This window comes from Neofelis nebulosa, chromosome 15, assembly GCF_028018385.1.
Source record: "Neofelis nebulosa isolate mNeoNeb1 chromosome 15, mNeoNeb1.pri, whole genome shotgun sequence".
Lineage (NCBI taxonomy): Eukaryota > Metazoa > Chordata > Mammalia > Carnivora > Felidae > Neofelis > Neofelis nebulosa.
The window spans coordinates 47,496,737-47,518,941 of record NC_080796.1 but is presented as its reverse complement, the minus strand read 5'-3'; the positions used below and the strand labels follow the sequence as shown (position 1 = coordinate 47,518,941).

The following is a 22,205-nucleotide window of genomic DNA, read 5'->3' as shown; positions in this document are numbered from 1 at the left end:
ATTCCTAGAAAATCAGTATTGTTGGGATAGGAGTTCCAAGGCTTCTAAAGTTGCTTGACATGAGGCTCAACAGCACTATTTTCAGCCAGAGACAAGGATCTTTGTCATTATAATGTTTTTTCAGTGACTGGATGTGAGTAGAGCTCAGCTATTAAAAGTCTTTGAATTAAAAATGAAGCAAAATAACACCTTTCATACTTCACCACAAACAATAGCCTTAGGACTTCCAATGCTCATTTTTGCCAAGGACAAATATCTTTTTTTTCCTGTTTATTTTAGGGCCTTCAACATAAATAGAATCAGAATGCTAGGTCAGTAGAGTTTTATTTAACATAGCAAACCTCTCTGTGTTGATAATGAGGCAGGGGGGAGGGAGGAGGATGTGGGGAGCAGAGCCATAGCTGCCTGTGACATATGTTTCCCTGGACAGTGAGCCTGGCCATTTAACTGAGACTTTAAGTTTTTGTTCTAGAGACCCAGCCACCAATCTCACTGCCCTTTTAGAAGGTCGGGCATACTAACCAGTTTGTTCCTGATATCCATATCACAGAGTGCTTCCGCCAGGATAGAGCAAGCCTCCTTCACACCCCAGTGCGCAGCAGCATGGAGGGGAGTCCAGCCATCGTAATCCTGAACATTGAGTTCATAGCCAGCCTGGATTAAAAGTCTAAGAAGAAAACCCCAAACAAGATATTTATACCCTCTATATTATAGTTTTCTGCCACATAAACTATCACCTAATTGATATTTCAGATTTTGGCCCTGAACCACTGGGGTCTTGTGATTATTTCTGTCCTCTAAGGCAGAGCTCAGGTTTCATAGTTACTACACTGAAAACCAATCATAGAGAACAGTTATCAACCCTCTCTTAAAGGTCCTATGGCACTTCCTAGGCACACCCATGTTGCACCATAGATGCAAACGTTTAGAAAGGTGTATACCTTTGAGATTAACCAAAGCCTAATTATATTAGCCAAACCACATAATTCTGTTACAAGGTGTGTTTTCCACTTCTAGTGCAGGAAGGAAGAAACATGTAAAGTGAGAACTGCATTATCTTCAGGGCGCTTTACTTACTACCTTTCTAGTTGGCCTTTCCAGGACCCTGTAAGTTTTACTGTAGGCTGGCACACTTCCAACCCTGCAAAGTATCTGCAGGGACTTCATGCTAACTACAAAGCTATAATCTGTGTGCAAGGAGGAAGAAAGGTAGGACTCCTGAGGTCCCAAGCTGCACTGGCCTGAATGAGGTTCCCTTTACCACGGGCCTCCAGACACAAAGAACTCCAGAGAACGTCAACCAGGCCAGGGAAACCCCACGGTGGGTGGAATATGAAGCACTGGAAGAGTCTGGCCACGACTACACAGACAGTGCTATTAGCTACCCACGATTTGGGAAAGCCTGTCAACAGTAAGCACCAAGAGCTACATTCAGCATGTGTGGATGTAAGGAAAAATGGAACAGGCAGACGAGTAGAAACTAAATCCCTCATGTAAGTTAAACTCTCCTAGTCTAGCTGGACACTGCACACTCAGTATCTGTAAAGTTCATCTAAAGAGCCGAAGAAATGATCTGTGTCCAAAAAGGACCAAAATGACCTGACAGAAATGATTCTGTCCTGTATTACATGACACCAAAGGTGAAGATTGCAGGGAAAGTAGTGATAAACCAGAGAGGTCACGTAAGGTCATCTCTTAGGCCAGTCTACCTCAACTCTGTTTTATATCATGCACGTCAGTGAGAAGCTAAAGTGATAGTAGGAGGGTGGGAGACCATCTATGGATTCAAATCAGCAAAACATAAGAAAAGACTGCATGATCAGAGAGGAAAACAACAAAGAAAGAAATGCATCATAGTTGAAAATCGAATTCACCCCCTGCTTCCAAAACCCAGCTCATTTTCTCCCAGTCTACCAAGTTCCTGACTGATGTAAATGCACCATACCTGAGGACCTCAGAGTAGCCCTTGGCAGCCGCCACATGGAGGGCTGTGGCCCCTGAACGAGGTTGCCTTACATCTTCTATTTTCCCACTGTTGAGCCACTGGCGGGCATCCTGTAACATCTGTTGTTCTTCTTCTTTTCTTGACTGCTCTAGATCAACTCCTGCAGAAACCAGATAGCCAGCATTACTGTAGGTCCATTTAAATCTGACAGGATATTTTCCTTAGGTTCTAAACACATCATAAATAAAACCACAAATAACAGTTTAGTCACCAAGTTGGGTATTCATCAAGTTTACTCCTTATTTAGAAGAGCAATGGCATTTATACACATAGTAGTTTTGCCAGGGTTAAATCATCATTTTAAATACTATGTGATGGCAGTTCCATTAAAGGAACGTGCTTAAACTTGTTTTCAATTTTAAGAACATAAAGACCAAAAGAACACTAGTTTTGTATTATAATATTTGCACAATGCTGTACACTTCAAAGAACTTCTACATGTTATACCGTTTTAGTTGGCCAATAATCCTTTGAGGTAAATAGAGCAAATTACTATCACTATTTAACAGATGAGGAAATAAGCATAGAAAGGTGAGGTGCCTTTGCTCAAGGCCACAAAATACATCAGAGCTGCCACTAGAACTCTGATATCCTAGGTCTCTGTCTGTTGCTCTTTTCCACTTACTACACCATAAGATTGGTAACCAAAAATCTTGGTTTCATGGGGCATCTGGATGGCAGTCGGTTGAGCGTCCGACTTTGGCTCAGGTCATGATCTCAAGGTCTGTAAGTTCAAGCCCCAATCGGGCTACCTGCTGTCAGCCTGTCAGTCCAGAGCCCACTTTGGATCCTCTGTCCCCTCTCTCTGCTTCTCCCCCACTTACACTCCCCCCAAAATAAATATTTTTTTTTAAAAATCTTGGTTTCAGGTATGATATACTTTAAAAAAATAATCTACCTCTAATGTTCAATTCCATATGAAGGGAAATATACTGACCTGAAGCTATAGAATCTAGAGTAGCTCAGTAGGTCACGTGTAGTTAAACTTCCAAGGGAATTTAGCTTTTGTTTCACTTTAAAACATTATGGAGGAACTCCCAAAGGTTCCTTCTTTTAGCCACCAACTCTCCAACATCTGTGCCAGTGAAAAGGGACAAGGGTGGGGCATTCCCCCTTATATAAGATAATTACATGTCCCAAATACAAACATACCCATCCAAAGAGTTTTATACCCACAAGCAGGCTTTCTCTGTGTTTGGTCTACTCTCTTCCAACTCACTTCCTAAATGAGAACCTGTGAACTATCCAAGGATTATCTGTCTGATTTGGGGGGACAGACAGGGTGAAAGGGTAAGCAATTTATTTTATTTCTTTTTTTCCCAGTGTCACTGAGATACGATAGATATATAATACTATGTAAGTTAATTTTTACAACATGTTGATTTGACACTGACATACTGCAAAATGATCACTACAATAAAGTTAGTTAACAACCACATCACCTCCCAAAATTACCAGTTCTTTTTTGTGCTGGGAACATTTAAGATCGCCTAGCAACCTTCAAGTTCATAATAGAGTATTGTTAATTATAGTTACCATGCTGTACATTAGATCCCCAGAACTTATTTTACAACCGGAAGTCTGTACCCTTTCTTTGACCAATATCTCCCCATTCATCCCCGCCCCCAGCCCCCCGGACACCACTATTCCACTCTCCATTTCTATGATATCATACAATATTTGTTTCTTTCTTTGTCTGACTTATTTCACTTAGCATAAGGCCTATCCATGTTGTACAGGGCAATATTTCCTCCTTTCTCATGGCTGAATAATATTCCATTATACACACACACACATATATACACACATATATATGTACGTTATATATATATATATATATATATGTACATTATATACATATATATGTTATATATATACACATACATACGTGTGTGTATATATATACATACATATACGTATATACATATATATGTGTATATATATATATATATACGTATATGTATGTATATATATATAAAATATCTTTATCCATTCATCCATAGAATGACACTTAGGTTCCTTCCATATCTTGGCTATTGTGAATAATGATGCATTGAAAATGGGAGTACAGGTTTCTCTTTAAGATCTTACTTTTATTTCCTTTAGATATATACCATGAAGTGGAACTGCTGGATCATATGGCAGTACTATTTTTAATTTTTTGAGGAAATTCCATACAGTTTTCCATAGTGACTGTACTAATATACATTCACACCAAACGTGTACAAGAGTTCCCTCTCCTCCACAGCCTCACCAACACTATTTCCTGTCTTTTTGATGATAGCCATTCAAACAGGTGTAAGGTGATATCTCACAGTGGTTTTGATTTGCATTTCCCTGATGATTAGTGATATTGAACATTTTCTCATAACCTGCTGGCTATTTGTATGTCTTCTTTGAAAAAAATGTCTATCCAGTTCCTCTGCCCATTTTTAAAAATTTTATTTAATTTATTGTTTTAACTTACATCCAAATTAGTTAGCATATAGTGCAACGATGATTTCAGGAGTAGATTCCTTAATGCCCCTTACCCATTTAGCCCATCCCCCCTCCCACAACCCCTCCAGTAACCCTCTGTTTGTTCTCCATATTTAAGAGCCTCTTATGTTTTGTCCCCCTCCCTGTTTTTATAGGATTTTTGCTTCCCTTCCCTTCCCTTATGTTCATCTGTTTTGTATCTTAAAGCCCTCATATGAGTCAAGTCATATGATATTTGTCTTTCTCTGACTAATTTCGCTTAGCATAATACCCTTTAATTCCATCCACGTAGTTGCAAATGGCAGGATTTCATTCTTTCTGATTGCCAAGTAATACTCCATTGTGTGTGTGTGTGTATGTGTGTGTGTACACATACACCTCATTTTCTTTATCCATTCATCCATCAATAGACATTTGGGCTCTTTCCATACTTTGGCTATTGTTGATAGTGCTGCTATAAACATTGGGGTGCATGTGTCCCTTCAAAACAGCACACCTGTATCACTTGGATAAATACCTAGTAGTGCAATTGCTGGGTCGTAAGGTAGTTCTATTTTTAATTTTTCTATTTTTAATTTTAATTGTTTTCCAGAGTAGCTGCACCCAGTTTGCATTCCCACCAGCGGTTCAAAAGAGATCCTCTTTCTCTGCATCCTCGCCAACATCTGTTGTTGCCTGAGTTGTTAATGTTAGCCATTATGACAGGTGTGAGGTGGTATCTCATTGTGGTTTTGATTTGTATTTCCCTGATGGTAAGTGATATTGAGCATTTTATCATGTGTCGGTTGGCTATCTGGATGCCTTTTTTGGAGAAGTATCTATTCATGTCTTTTGCCCATTTCTTCACTGGATTATTTGTTTTTGGGTGTTGAGTTTGATAAGTTCTTTATAAATTTTGGATCCTAACCCTTTATCTGATATGTCGTTTGCAAATACTTTCTTCCATTCTGTCAGTTGCCTTTTAGTTTTGCTGACTGTTCCCTTTGCTCTGCAGAAGCTTTTTATTTTGATGGGGTCCGAGTAGTTCATTTTTGTTTTTGTTTCCTTTGCCTCCAGAGACGTGTTGAGTAAGAAGTTGCTGCGGCCAAGGTCAAAGAGACCTGCTTTCTCCTCGAGGATTTTGATCCTCTGCCCATTTTTTAAAGTTTATTTATTTATTTTGAGAGAAGAGAGCATGCGTGCATGTGCAGGGGAAGAGCAGAGAGGGACAGAGAGGATCTCAAGCAGGTTCCATGCTGTCAGCGCAGAGCCCATTGTGGGGCTTGATCCCACAAACTGCAAGATCGTGACCTGAGTCGAGATCGCGACCTGAGTCAAAATCAAGAGTCAGACATTTAACCGACTGAGCCACCCAGGTGCCCCCATATATGGACTTTATAATGTTGAAGTACATTCTTTCTATATCCTATTTGTTCAAATTTTTATCATGAAACGTTGTTGTCTTTTGTCAAATGCTTTTTCTGCATCTGTTGAAATGATCATGCAATTTTTTTTTACCTTTCATTCTATTGTTCTATATCATATTTATGTATATTGAATCATCCTTGAATTTCAGAGGTAAATCCCACTTGCTAATAGTGTATTAGCTTTCTTGTGCTGTTGAATTTGGTTTACTAATATTCTGTTGAGAATTTCTGCATCTATATTCATCAGGGATATTGGCCTATAGTTTCCCTTTCTTGTACTGTCCTTATCTGGCTTTGATATAATGATAAAGCTGTCCTCATAAAATGAATTTGAGAATGTTCCCTCCTCTTCAATTTTTTTGAAAGAGTTTGAGAAAGCTTGGTATGTATTCTTATTTAAATGTTTGGTAGAATTCACCAGAGAAACCACATGGTTTTGAGATTTTCTTGTTGTTTGATTATTGACTCAATCTCCTTGTTATCGATGTGTTCAGATTTTCTATTTTTTCCCGATTCAGTCTTGGTAGGTTGTATATTTCTAGGAATTTATCCATTTCTTCTAGGTTATCCAATTTGTTGGCATAGTTGTTCACAGTAGCCTCTTATGATGTTTTGCACTTCTGTGGTATCAGTTGTAATACCTCTTCTTTCATTTGATTTTATTTATTTCAGTCTTTTTTTTCTTAGTCTAGCTAAAGGTTTGTCAATTTTATTTATCTCTTCAAAAAAACAGCTCTTAGTTTCATTGATCTTTTCTATTGTTTTTTTCTGGTCCCTGTTTCACTTATTTCTGCTCTGCTCTTTGTTATTTCCTTCCTTCTGCTAACTTTGGGCTTGGTTTCTTCCTTTTTCTAGTTCTCTGAGATGTAAAGGTGAGTTGTATATTTAAGATTATTTCTTTTCTCCTAATGTAAGCATTTGTCACTATAAACTTCCCTCTAAGAAAAGCTTTTGTTGCATGTAAAACATGTTTTAACATGTTGTATTTCCATTTCTGTTTGTTTTAAGATATTTTTAAATTTTTTTAAATTTTTATTTTTTTGAGAGAGAGAGAGAGAGCACGAACAGGGGAGGGGCAGAGAGAGAGGGAGACACAGAATCCGAAGCAAGCTCTAGGTTCTGTGCTATTTGCACAGAGCCTGACATGGGGCTTGAACTCATGAACCATGAGATCGTGACTTGAGCCAAAGTTGGAGCCCAACTGACTGAGCCACCTAGGCGCCCTTCAAGATGTTTTTAAATTTTTCCTTTGATTTCTTCTTTGACCCACTTGTTGTTCAGTAACATGTTGTTTAATCCCCACATATTTGTGAATTTTCCAGTCTTCCTCCTGTTATTGATGGAATGTTCTGTATATGTCTATTAGGTCCATAGGATCTAAAGTATAGCTCAAGTCCAATGTTTCCTTGTTGGTTTTCTGTTTGGATGACCTATCCATTGTTGAAAGCGGGGTACTAAAGTCCCCCTATTGTCAAAATAGACAATAATACAATAAATCTATTTTTCCTTCAGATCTGTCAGTATTTATTTAATACATTTAGGTGTTCCAAAGTTGAGTGCATATGTATTTATGCCTGTTACACCTTCTTGTTGGATTGAAAGGAGTATCTAATTTAGAACATACCAGAATTCCATGGAAAGAGTGAACTGTCATGCTGCAAAGTTAAGCATACATTTGAATACCTCTTCCAACAGAGCATATTCCTTAACTGAAGAGTCAGAAATCAAAATAGAAAAGTTTGTTTCTTAAAGCTATTTTTAAAATCTCAGTTTGTTTAAAAAAAAAGTTTTTGTATACTGTGATGCCAATCTTAGGATAAGGCTGAGTGGGACTGAATGGTAAACTAAGTATAAAGTTCTTTAATTCAAAGGGCACAAAAATTATACACAGGAAGGCAGTAAAAACAAGTATTTATTGCCCTAGAACATCATTATTTTAAGGTAGGCATTGGCATATTTTCCATAAAAAGCCAGATATCAAATATTTTCAGCTTCATGAGCCATTCAGTCTGTTCAACTCCTCTGTGGTAGTGCAAATGCAGCTTTGGGTGTTATGTAAACAAATGGATGTGGCCAGAATTGGCCTGCCTGTTCTAAAGGATCACATCAGGAAAGGCCACTGGAGCTAAATCTTTTGGCATAAGTGCAGACTGTGGGTAAGGAAGTTTAATGGAAAGACTAAAATTCACTATAAATCAGGTCCACAAAGTTTCTTCATGGTTCTAGTAAACTTCCTAAAACCTGTCCTCCCTGCTATCTATCTGCAATATTTTTTTTTAAAAGAACCTAGAGACCTTCAGAAAAATTCTGGCTTATTCTCTGATATGGATTCTTCTGAAAATTAAGTCATAAACAGAATTTGGCCCATATTCAAATTTATATTATATATCATCCTTTCTTTAGATGTCATAATGTCTAGCAAAATCCAATACCATGTATACTCAGAAATGTTCATGCTCCTCGTCAGTCCAATTTGTATTATCAAAATAATCAGGTCACTCCCAACTACACAATGGGTATACATCCTCAGATATGTCAAAAACAAGGAATGACTGCTCACCCTTTTGGCATTTGAACCATTCTTATGTGAATTCTTAAGAGGACACACAACACTGGTAATTGATAACTAATACTGTGCAGACAGATCTAATCCTCTCCTATCATATGATGATGAAAAGCTTTTTACGGCAAATGGATTATTTTCTAAGTGGCAATGTTTGAGAGTCTCTCCTGGCCCCCTCTAATTGCTTAGTTTTTTTACCTTGTTTCTTCACTTGTTCCAGAAGAAGATCCTTCATGGCAGGCTCTTCTGCAAGGTCAGAGGGGACTTCACCTTCACTATTCACAATACCCACACTGGCTCCATGGTTAATGAAATACCTGTGTAGACAAGATACAGGATCTATATTATCTGTCAATCTGATATCAATTTAAACTCATGCATATGAGTGAGGCCACTGTTTTGAGGTTTTAAATATGGTCCCAGATGATGTGTTCCATTATTAATTTCTAACTCCATTAACCTTCAATAATTAGGACTGGAAGTGTCTCTATTTCCTGATGAACAATGCCAACAAAACAAGATTTCTTTCACACTCATATTCCTAACTTCCACCCTCTCATTCTTATTGGATAGCAAGAGACTTTCTAAATACCATAAGGAAGACATACAGCTCTAAGAATTCACCTACCATCCCTGAGGTCCAGATTCCCAAAAGGATTTATTACACTTGTAATATTGAGAATGAGAGCTCTCAGAAGGTATGTAAAGAAGTAATTCTCACAAAAACTTTCTCAATGCCACATTAGAATATATTGGTGCTGGGGTATGAAAATAGAAAAATAATGAATTAAAATGTGCATGAATCTGCGTAAATCGTGTCTCCACAATACCTCTCTCTTCAACCATACATCTACATGAAACCTTCTACAGTCTACGAGGAAACTAAATTACTAAAGAAATAAATAGTTAAATTCTAAATAGATTCTGTATTGAAATGCAATACTCAATTCTGAGGAAGAAAGGTCTGATAATTAAAAAAAATTTTTTTTAATGTTTTATTTATTTTTGAGACAGAGAGAGACAGAGCATGAGCAGGGGAGGGGCAGAGAGAGAGGGAGACACAGAATCTGAAGCAGGGTCCAGGCTCCAAGCTGTCGGCACAGAGCCCGACGCGGGGCTCGAACTCACAAACCGCGAGATCATGACCTGAGCCAAAGTCAGATGCTTAACCGACTGAGCCACCCAGGTGCCCCAGGTCTGATAATTTTAATAGCTTAACTGGATCTTTTTTGATTTTCGAAGTGCTTTCACATAAAATTACATAATGAGTCAGATAATTTTATGAAGTAGACAATATGGGTAGTACTACCTCCACAAGAAATTGAGGCTCATCTATGTTGAGTAATTTTCTTAAAATCACATAGGTGGCAAATGACAGAGGTGACGGCCCCAGTCTTCCATCTTCAAGTCTAGTTCATCTGTTCACTAGATCAAGGTGCTTTGGGGCCAGTGAGAATCCCAGTAATGCTAGGAACTCTAACAAACATTGAAAAGTATTTAAAGGAGAAAAAAAAAAAACTATTTAAATCAGATTTCAACAATTTGGTGAGCATTTATTGGACCCCTACTATGTTTAAGGCATCACATTTTAGATACCGTAGGAGATTTTCAAAAGATTATCAATATATAGTCATTCTCTCTTCAGAGAGTTAGCAAAAGAGAAAGAATTAATGAAGACTATATTAAAATCATGTTTTTGCTTTCTTAGTGCCTAGTACATGGTGTAACAGAGCCTCAATAAATGTTTTTAATTTATAGATCAATTGCACATATATAAAGTGCAAACGCATACACAATTCATCTAATTTCAGCGGTCTCTGTCCTTCCCTCAGTCTCAGAGGAAGACAGACTTTTTTCAATTCAAACGTTAATATCCTCTCTTTGCATTCTTAGTTCTATCAAGTACCAATCCTCTGTCCATCAATTACTCCTTCATTTCTATATATTCAATACCTTCTCTCTTCTGGTTCCTCAACTTCAGGCCAGGGGAACATTCAACTACAACTGAAAAATCACCTTGAAAAATCAAAATGGAAATAATCTACACAGTAAGCGCTCAATAAAAGCTTTTTGTAGTGAACTATACCCTATACTCTCATCAAATTGGACCACTTAACGTTCCCAAACACATCCCACTCTCACTCAGCTCTCCTCCAAAGCTTAAGTAGTTTCCTCTAACCGAATGAAATACCCTCTCTTTATCCTTTCCCTTCTAGAAACTTTCCATATCTTTCAAGGTCCATTTAAAATGCTTTTGCCTTCACGTAGCCTTTGCCTGTTGTCAACAACTGAACTTTCTGTCTCCTTCCTAAAACTCCACCCTCTCCCCTGATCCCTCCCCAGCGCTAATTCTGGACCTCTGCCATGACACTATTGATGCAACTGCCCAATCGGGCTGAAAGCTACTTGAGGGCAAGAACTGTGTCTTCCTCACTGTTATCATTGCCAGAACATCGTGACATCATCTCTCTTCTCTTGGCACTCCATAAATATTACCTGAAATAAATGAAACATCTTAACTACTGTGCTCTGACATCTATTCCATCTCTTATTGGATCAGTCACAGTGTCACTTGGTTATACAGGCCTCTCTGTTTTTCCCTTTTCGGACATGTTCTTATGCCAATAATCAAGAAAACTCATTTCTAGAAAGCAATCTGGCTCACTATGACTCAGGGATTACTGTTAAGCAAAGCTTCCTTCCTAGACCATTTTTAGGGGGAAAAAAGTAAAAACCTGTTTAGTTTCACACTTTTACCTGTGTAAGAACAAATATCAATCTATAGAGTAATATTTACTTTACCCCTGAGAATCTTTATAGTTATCCAGAGACTCAGAAATACCAACTAGCAAAATAAATATGCCCTTTAGAAAATAAAGCCTCCCTATTCTTCCTTACTCATCACTAATATATTAGTAAAAATACTAATATCTAAAGGAGGAAGAAAGAAAATTTAATGTGTTTAAAAACTCAGAATAAATTAACATCCCAATAAACTATAAAGCCAAACTAAATGCTGTACCCTTGGGTCAATCTGCTGCTTCTAAGTTAAACACTTACTGGTAATAAAAATATAAAACATCCTGCTAACTAGCAGTAAGCCTGAACTCAAATTAAAATGAGAAAAATAATAGCCTCTAAACCTGTTTTTAAAAACATATCAAACCGAGTTCAAATATGAGACAAAAAGATAATGGAACATGAAATCGAATGCAGTTGGAGTCTTCCTAGAAAGCTAATCTGCCTTTTATTTGTCTCTACTCCCTTGAAATTTGGAATTCTGATGATTCTGAGGATAAGAATGCAAAATTTAAGATACCAAAAAAAGACAAAATGACCAAGGGCTAATCTTATCTAAAACATTGTTCACGGGCCCAAAGGTAAAGTAACCAAAATGAGTAATATAAGCAGTGAGGTTTTTTTTTCCATTGTACAGAAAATAATGCTACAAAATGCAAATAAATAAATAATTTCAAGATCAAACTTTCTCATAATGATACGCACAATGAAAGATAAATTAAAGAAAGCCATCCCTACCACCACCTCACCCATGCAACAAATTCTAGTCTAGATCATCTCTCTCCTGGTCAGACTTTCATTTGACTAAAGAGAAATAATTTGTATGAGGAAATAGTAACTCTCACTGATTCCTTTCACTCAAGGTAATATTTATTTGGGCAGGAGATTGTTAAATTTTGAACTTATTTCCAAAGGAACCGTGTTCATCCAGAAAGATGAATTAAAGAAACCACTGTAAAAAAGCATTTACAATCATTCTCTGTACTCAGCTTCACAAAAAGAGAAAAAAGAAAGAGACTCCATGGATAATGCCAACACAAGTGATCCTAATTCTAAGCATGAGCTCTGCTAGTTACCTGCCAACGGAAAAAAAGTGAAATTCTTGGATGTAATGAGATTTGGCAACTCAGAAATCACAAACAAGCCACCTGAACAAATAATGAAATATAAAAAATGAGGTGCTAGCATGTTCTATAACTATTTCTTAGACAAATTTTTTAAGTAAAAATTGAAATCTAGGAGGAAGCCACCTTAACTCTTAGACATCAGATTGTTGGCATTAGTGGGTACGGCTGAGAATCAGAGCCTTTTCTAGGAGACTCTGAGAAGAGGACAGTCTAAGGGATGAAGAGGTGACTGAGAACAGGGTAAAGAACCGAGACTGAAGAAAACTGCATTGTTTGCTTCTGTTGGCTTTGGGGCCGATCCCGTTGTCCACTTTTTAGAACAAGCAGCCCAGTCAAACACCAGTGCTGCTGCCTAGTGTTTCTCTGGCTCTGACTCTCCCTTTGTTTAACTTCTCCCACTGAGCATCCTGGCTCGAAAGCAAAACAGAGACACAGGCTCTCCCCCAGGAAACCTGGGTAAATCAGATTCTGCGGGAAGCCATTCCCAAGCTTCTACATAGCTGCCAACATAATTCTCCCTGCTGTTTGTTGAATAAGAGAAATATAATAGAGCTCTAATTATATGGAAAAGGGTCTTAAAACAAGCATCTGATTTTCAAAGGATCACAGAATATCATTTTATTTAGTGAATTTACCTTACCAACCTAAATTTACTCTCATCTCTAGAAAACACTCAGTTGCCTCATTTTAAAGATGTTTCAACTGCCAAAGTCTCTTTCCTATTTAAAAATAACTGGGACACCTGGGTGGCTCAGTTGGTTAGGCATCCAACTTCGGCTCCGGTCATGATCTACAGTCCATGGGTTCGAGCCACGTGTCAGGCTCTGTGCTGACTGCTCAGAGCCTCAAGCCTGCTTCAGATTCTGTGTCTCCCTCTCTGCCCCTCCCTGGCTCACACTCTGTCTCTTTCTCTCTCAAAAATAAATAAACATTAAAAAAAGTTTAAAAAAAATAAAAATAAAAATAACCTTGGGTGGCTGGCTGGCTCAGTCAGTGGAGCATGCAACTCCTGATCTCAGGGTCATGACTTAGACCATGTTGGGCATAGAAACTACTTTAAAATAAATAAACAAACAAATAAAATAAAAATAAATTTCATTCTTTCATTTAACACTTATTTAGTACCTCTTACACCCTAGACACCATGTGGTCAGGATTCTTCTGCCCAAGGCAAGGGCAACTAGTTGTCATGGAGGTCAGGAGCTACTTGTGTGTCTTAATAAACATACCATTCAACTAATGTGGAGAACAAACACATGCCAATCCCTACCCTTCCTCTGTTCCATGTTTAGGCTTATTCTTCTGCTATTAACCATATGGGTATCATGATCAGTATGTCAGGCATTCTCCACCTTCATTTGTACTGAACACTGATTTTTTCTTCTTTTTTTTTGATGTTCATTTATTTATTTTTGAGATAGAGAGAGAGCAGGGGAGGGGCAGAGAGAGGAGACAGCAGACAGAGAATCCCACGGAGGCTTTGCACTGTCCACACAGAGCTTGATGCGGGGCTCAGACTCACAAACCGTGAGCTCATGACCTGAACCCAAATCAAGAATCGGATGCTTAACCAACTGAGCCACCTAGGCACCCCACTGATGTTTCTCTTAAACAATAAAACAAGTTTACAAGGAAGTCCAGAAAAAATTTCTAGGCCTGCCCACATATGTTATAGTTGCTCAAAAAGTGACCCAGATAGTGCAACAGACAGAAGCCACCTCTAAGTATGCCAAAATGTATGTTTCCTGAAAATAGAAGCAAACAAAAAATTTCAACTGAAAAACTGGATTTAGCAGCTATATATAAAAAATAGTATCAATTATTCCTTAAAAATGATTCATCTTCCTGCTTTTATAATTTGTAATAGAAATTACAACTGTTTATGAATTCAAAGTTTTAAGAGAAGAAAAGAAGGCTATTCCTACAAAGAGTCCAAGCCCACACAGAGACTCACTCTGCTATGTTGAGATAGCCACAGGAAGCTGCTGCATGAAGGGGTGTCCAGCCCTCGTTGTCCTGCTGGTTTACATTGGCTCTGTTCTCCACCAGAAACTTCACCATGTCCAAATTTTCATCAATACAGGCCTGAAAAGAAAAGTCCATTCATTCACTCGACAAGTACTTATTGAGTTCTACTACGTGCCAGACACTGCTCTGGGCACTGACAATACTTTAGTTGTAATGATATATTAATTTCTATTTCTTGAAATTGCTGATACCAGCGTCCAGAGGGTGACTTGTAAGCTTTGTAATCTTATGCAAACCCCTGAATTGTCTTCAATATTCCAGCTGTGAAACAGGTATAATGACACCTAATCTTATTTACAGTACTATCAGGATTAATTGTGAAAGTGGTTTCTAAAGGACTTCAAATGGCTGAGCTGTTTCATCATCATACTATAAAAAAGAGGACACGTTAGAAACTGCTAATTGGCTTATGACTTTTAAAACAAAATAGTCATACAGAATCAAATGCAATTTCCTCAGTGGGAAGCTATAGTTTAAGATTCTAGGGTTGCCAAACAATCCCCGCTTTGGTGAGAAAGGATGAGGTGATCACTTCAAACTGAAGAAACGTATTTTCTTTCCATGTATTTTCTGAATGGCTCCAACCAATATGGCGAAGTATGTTTGTAGTTATGGGTAGTTATAGGGATCCTTAGCTGCCCATCACACAGCAACAATTAGGAGAAACAGTCACAAATAGCAATGAGATCTGCAGACCAAAAGGCTGTCTTAATAAATGTACAGAATAAAAAGGATCAATGCCCACATTGATAAAGGTAATCATTATCAGGGCTTTTATCGTTCCAAAACAGTTGGAATAATTCAGAACCTAGAAACAAATGAGACTCCTATTTTTAATGTCACAAAGTAAGAAAAATCCATTCACACGGTTTCAGATTCTGCAATGCAACTAATTCGTTTAAGAAACTACTACTTGTTGGGAGTTTGAGTATATAATATCCAAGAAGAGTATCCACAATTGTCTGTACAGGCTATTAAAATACTCCTCCCTTTTCTAAATATATATAAGGGACTTAAGTAGTATACATCTTACCAAGAGAACTTATGGGAACTCCCTCCAGAGATAAACCTCATGTCAATACTGCCTGGAAGCAGGGGCATGGATGAACAGAGGTTGATGCGCTCTGGATGAAAATTTAACTGGGTAACCCTAGTTACAAAAAGCACCTTTGTTCATTTTTCCCATTTGATACTCTTTTTACAGGTACTGAGATTGGCTAACATATCAGCCTAGATTTGATCTGATGCAATGGAATATATTCCTTTAACGTGACCTCTGGAAGCCAGATGACTTTTACAGCCACAATTCATAATGGTCTCTTTTTCAATGAGTAGCTCTAAAAGTTACATTTCTTCTGTGTGTTCTCTTAGGTTTATCAACTTCTACAAGCATTCCTAATTTACTTTTTACTTCTTTACCAGGTAGAATACTTCATTATTATTATCACTAAATTCTTCTCATATATTGCATGTCCGCTAGTCTGCAAACCCCATAGAGTAAGATTTGGCCAACTCATTGCAGAGTACCTTGCGAAAAACTGTTAACAAAGACTTTTAAGTGAAAGGATGGAAACGGGTACTTTTAAGAAAGGTACTGAAGTCCAAGGAGAAGAAAGTGTCGTGCCCATGTAATAACAAAGGCTTGTATCACGAAGGTCAAATGTGTCATCGTAACCTGCGTTAAAACAGCTGGGTCAACTGCTTCCTGCCTGGTTGCAAAATTTCTTTAGCTCAACAGTCTAAAAACTTAGCTCCGATGGCCACACCACCACCAGGCAGACTTTTGGAAGCCAATGTTTTCAAGATCATTCTTTGCTCTTTGATGATGACAGCAACCAAATCCCAGGGGGCCTAAAATAAGCCCAGTGAGTCCAGGTACGAAACAGGAGAAACTTCTCTTTTCTTTCCTCTTATTTCTCTCCCTTCCTTTTCTTAATCTCCCTCACTCTATCACCACTTCAGTTTTATTTTTCAGTTTTGTGATATTTTCGTCTATAAATCTGAAATTCTTGAAAGAGTATTTTTAGAAGAATGACATTGTGACGATGTTTGGGAAGACAATAACAAAAAGCTGGCCCGATCTGCAATGTAATCTGGCAGATCATCAATCTCCAAAGAATCCTCTCAAATAAAATAAAGTAGGTCAAGAGTGAAATTATCCCCCATATCCTCCACAAAGTGAAGGAGAGTATATTGTTAAAAACATCAGCTTTGAAGCCAGACAGCCCTGGGATTGCATACCAGCTCTGCCAATGTGGATAACCTTGAAAGAGGTATGTAACCTGAGTATCAGTGTACTCATCTACAGCATGAGAATACCACCTACCTCGTGGGCTTTTGTGGCATTGTTGTTGTTTTTAAGCCACCAGTTTAACAAATAGCAACTTCTTGTAGAAAAAGCACAAACTGTACTAACTCCTCACCCATCACTGCCCTCCCCCACCTCCAGTATCTTCTAGGAGGAAGGCAGTTTGGTTAAAAATGTCTTCGAACTATCAGGATTTTAGAGCTTGCTTATCAAGCCTGACTTCAAAAAATTCCCTTTCTAGGGTAAAGAATCCTGCAGGTTCCCAAATTCAGGAACAATGTGAATAAAATAGTATGTATCAATGGTTCAGCTGAAAGAGAATCATCCTCAGAGACATTCAACAGAGTTGTAGGGCACTCGCTCTCAAGAAGTATCTTGGAGTGACCATTCTCTGTTCTTTTTGTTTCGGTCTCCAGAAGAAGGAATATGACTAAAGCCATGAAGGAGAGACAAATAATCACTGAAAACCTTCTCGAGTGAATAACGACTAAATTTAGATGCCCTTCTGCCCACTCCATCTGCAGCTGTGCTGCTGACTCATTCACGACTGAAGCCCGGTAGATGAGCAGATTCACCCATCTGTAAAACCTGGTCCAGGGCCGTGGGCTCCAACACGATGTCTCTAGGCAGAGCTGCAATGAACCTTCCAGACAGATGAGTCTTTTCCTTTCCTTGAACAGGCAAAGGATACTAAAAAAGTTTCTGATGTTACTCATGACATCACTGGGAATATTCTTCTTTGCATTTAGCCCAATTCCTTCTGCTATGGCTTATGTTCATTTCCTTCTGCTTTTCAGTCCCGAGGACACACAGAATATTACTAAAATAACAAGTTCTTCTAAGCTCTTTAACAAAAGGAGATATTATTTAATTATTGGTCCAGAGAAATATTAGAAAAATTACCAGATAAGAATTTAAAGTTTCATAAAATCGGCATGTCACATTTCCTTGGCAATGACAAGCTATCTCCAAAGAAAAAGACTTGATTTTACCAATAAAATGATAAAAGAGCACTATGATCTTTATACTGTACCTAACATTGCTCTCTCTCTATATCAAAGACAAAAGTGGCTGATGGTTGATCAGTGCCAGAGTTAAATCTGGGAGTGCAGAGAAAGCCTTACAAAACAAAGCCTCCTCCATTCCCAAAATAGCCTGCAACTGTCACCACCACCAAGTGCCGCTGGCTCCAAGAGCTGACCTTGCTCGTGTATATCAGAATACTGCTAAAACTACCTACCTTTGCCCCAGAACAACTCTCTTCCCCACAAACCCAGCTCCAGGTGCCAAGGCAGATGACACACTAGAAGCTGGGCTTGGGGCAGCATAACATCTACGTGTTTGAATTTTTCAGCTCACGCTTGCCTTGATTTCAACAAATCACACTGACAAAAGTGTTGGGAGATGATGATCTTTGTATTATATCCCCATTCCATACATGTCACTATTTTGTCCTTTAGCCTCTCCAAATTTACATAATTCAATAATAATTGAATAATTAGTACTATTAATTATATTAATACTTGATAATTAATATTATTATTTACATATAAGGTATATATTCAAAATTTATATAATCCCCCAAATTATATAATTTCAACTGATGCTAAAAACCCTAGCTGCTTGGAGATAACAGCAAAGAGCATAATTTCTTTCACACAAACATTCATCAGCCAAACACCACATTCCTGAATCACCTATATGAACATCTCAAGTCATTGCTAGCAAAGCTAGAACATAAATTCCACTAAAGGCTACTGGTTCACTGATGTAGCCCAAACACCTAGAACAGCATTTGGCACATAATAAGCCCTCCATAGATATTTGTTAAGTAGAAGAATAAATGCCCAAATGCACAGAAAGTCACATTTTCTGTACATTTAGTTGATTCTCAGATATCTAGAATCACCCAAAGACCTGCCCAGGATGCCCAAGGTGATTCCACCAAAATCATATAGCACATCCACGTATGGACTAGGGCCAGGTCAAGGATGTTATATATTGCTGCCTCCCATCCATTTTGTATTGTCCATGTATCTCTTTTCCAGTGGTGTAGTGTGTTAAATGGTGGCCCCCCAAAAGCTACGCCCATATCCTAGTTCCTGAAACCTATGAATGTACCTTACTCGGAAAGGGGTCTCTGCAGATATAATTAAGGATGTTGAGATGACAAGGTCATCCTGAATTATCAAAGTGGGCCCTAACTCTAGTGACAAGTGTCCTTATAAGAGACAGGAAGGGGGAAATTTGAAATAGCCCAAGGGGAGGAGGCAATGCGACCACAGAGACAGAGACTGAGGTGATATGGCCACAAGTCAAGGAATGTTGACAGTCACCAGAAGCTGGAAGAGGCAAAGAACAAATATTCCCTTAGAACCTACAGAGGGAGTGTGGCCTTCACAACACCTGAGTTCCCCACATCTAGCCTCCAGGTTATAAATTCTAGCCTGTGCAATAATAGATTTCTGTTTGTAAAGTTAAGCCACCACATTTACAGTAATTTGTTACTAAAGCCACAGAAAACTAACACAATTGGCAGAGAATAGGAAGTCAGAACCTGAAGGGTCTGTCTCATCCTTATTCCTTGGTATTGATGAAAATTAGAGCTGTGATTCACCCCTTCTTTGCCAGATGAAAAGTGGTCAAAACATTAATTATATCACTTTTTAAAAGACAACTACATTTAATAGAAAGTTCTAGAACCACCACCACCCCCGCCCCCATCATTAGTCCAAATAGCAAATGCCTTGAAAGACCTGACTGTGGTTCTCACGTTAAGTATTTTGCTGAAAGTATTCTGGCTGCTGACTGAAACTGAAACTAGGATGGCAGTACTGATGAGGAGTTTGCTCTGAAACCCAACATTTCAAAGCTCAAAGTCCCCCTGCTCCAGTGAGGTCGCCTCCTCACAGAACAAGAATGTATACCAGTAAATTAAAGGTGGTAAAGGAGTTAGTAAATTTGGAAATCTCAGTCATCAACAGATCATCACTACGAAAGGGCTTTAATATATTAGTAGTTAAGACAGATCCAAATGCTTGAGTCACTCCTTCCAAGTACCTGTCTCTCTATTCCAATCATGTCATGACATAGTATAACTACTACTCAAGTGAGAATCAGAATAGCATTCTGCTCCAACATGACAGGTGACTCCAGCAACTGTCAGCCCTGTGTGAAAGACTGACAACCCCACTGGCATAGACAGTTTGGCTCCCAGGTGGTGAGAACTATATCTGATTATGTACTCAGTGGTCAGGCAGGCTCTGGACACTGATCTGTAGCCTTTCAGGAGAGATAGCCAAGAGAAACAGCAGAAGTAAAGAATGTTCCATGGAGTGTCATACCGATTAAGATTGTGTTCTCAGTAAATTGGCATAGTACCCACAAGACTGTAAATGTTTACAATTTGGGACTAGAAAACACCTTCCTTCAGTTAAGAGCAAGTATCATATTGCCTAAAGGTTGACAATATTTAGATATCAAAAATATGTTCATTCTGGACGCCAATAAAGCCTACTCTAAAATGTCCCAAGGCCTGACCCTTCAAATGTTGCCTTCAACCTTCTGCATTCTCCATGCATTTATCCACTTGAATGAAGAAAGACCCATTACGTTGTCTTACAGGTATTAATTTGGCAACTTTGTACCATACAAGGTTATACACATCTGACCTACCTCTTGTTAGATCAAGACAGGTTTTTATAAAGTTGAGTAGAAGGAGAAAGGGCCCAGGAAATGGAAGCAGCATCTTCTTAAAGTCCATGGTTACTCTTCAAACAGAACTTTTAGAGTTCCAATGTCCAAATCTCTGTTTCATTACTCGTTGATAATCCTGATTTTGAGGAACAATAAATGAGGCCTAGTAATTATGGTAAAAATCTCAAGCATGAGTTCCTCTCAGGTCAAAAGAGTGTCCACAGCTTGTAGATACTTCTACAGAAATAAGAAAGCCCTTGCTGAGGTTATTTTCTTACAAATTCTGCACATAAGAGCTGAGGCACACTAAGTATTGGGATGATTCATCTTAACAGACTTGATCAAAAGAAGTTCTTTGGAAAAAGCATATTACAACAAGGATGTAAAAGGAAAGAACATGGTAGTTAAAGCAATAAACACTAGGACTTTTCATGTTACAGATGGAGAAACTAGTCCCAGAAAAGTTAAGTGACTTATTTAAGGTCACATATTCAGAACCACCTAAATGTTTTCTACTTACCAATTTAGAGGCATCCAAAATAGAGTTCATGGGCCAGTCTCCAGATACCACTTGGCTCATGGAACATTTTTAATACCTGATACTATCTTCCTAAAAATAACTTTGCTTTAGCATATATAGGGTAAACTGATATTAGTCTAACTCTCCAATAATTTCATATGAGGAATGTGGTCAATTGGCTGATTTGAGTTGGTCACTCTTGACGAAGACTAAATGCAAAACACAAAGATCCCATTAAAGTGCTTTGGTTACCACTCTGTTTATTAACATGAGTCTGGATTAGAAACCTCCCTCATATCTTGGCTACCTGTCTTAACCACAGCCCCCCAAAGGTCTGTTCTGCTGCCAACTTGGCATGTAGAGTAAATTGCTGTCCCAGGGAGAAGGATTTTACTATTTAACTCCAGATCACTCCGTGCCCATAAACAAGTGTTTCATAAGCCGCAAGAGTACGGCCTGAAAGCTATGGCATGGGCAGTGCTCCATAGCTGTCAAGTAAGCCTTGTGAAAAGAAGAAAGGCAATTCTGGGATCTGAGTTAGGTAAGGAGTAAAAGCGACAAAGAAATTACAGGAAGACTGAATTCTCATAAAGCATAAATCAATACAGCAAATTTTATCCCTAAAAAGAGATACTGAAACAAGAGGTTACTATTTTCCCAGCACATTTGATTTCCATCACCAGTTTTACACAGGCAAAGCTGGTCCTATGAGAATCCGTATCGCTTACTGGCATGTCTCCCCACACGTAGGGTCCCCTACCCAGTACAGTGCACTGGTTAAGAGGGCAGACTACGGAATAAAGACTTCCTGGGCTCCAATCCCAGGTCTAGTGGTTAGTAGTGTTGTGTTCTTAAAACAAATTACACCTCAGTATGCTTCAATTCCCTCATCGATAAAATTATCATACCAATCATGGTACCTACTTCACGGGGTTACGAGTGAGCTAATGGACATAAAAACACTTAGTGTCCAGCATATGGGTAAATACCATGAAAGTGTTAGCTGCTGTTAGTATTATTATTACTACTACCACTTCCTCCTCCACCACCACCACCACTACCCTTGTCTCTAAGACTCAGCAGGAACATTCCTTTTCACACAAGACAGGGCAAGAATTACATACTTAAATATAAATATAGCATAGTCTCTATGTACGTTCTAGTAGGTGCCAACAGACCACAGTCAGGTTCTATTAACAAGAGAAGGAAGTAAATTAAAAGGATTAGAGGAAAGGGAAGACAATGAGCCAGGAGTGGAAGAATGACTCCTACAGC

General features: G+C 38.4%; 1 protein-coding gene across 9 annotated transcripts in view; it reads right to left on the bottom strand.

Moving 5' to 3' along the window:
• The window catches only part of PPP1R12B (protein phosphatase 1 regulatory subunit 12B), a 221,391-nt gene that overhangs the window by 149,651 nt on the left and 49,535 nt on the right, over nt 1-22,205 (bottom strand). For 8 of the 9 annotated variants that reach the window (XR_009254074.1, XM_058700771.1, XM_058700777.1 and 5 more), the window contains exons 2-5: nt 14,333-14,463; nt 8,651-8,769; nt 1,946-2,105; nt 523-667 (exon numbers count right to left, since the gene is read on the bottom strand). Coding sequence is in view for 8 of the 9 variants with exons in the window: in XM_058700771.1 (XP_058556754.1) it covers nt 523-667; nt 1,946-2,105; nt 8,651-8,769; nt 14,333-14,463 (555 nt within the window). In the remaining variant the exon portion in view is untranslated. Of the gene's footprint in view, nt 1-522; nt 668-1,945; nt 2,106-8,650; nt 8,770-14,332; nt 14,464-20,389; nt 20,410-22,205 lie in introns of those variants that run through there. The other variant, XM_058700778.1, reaches the window with a different exon arrangement.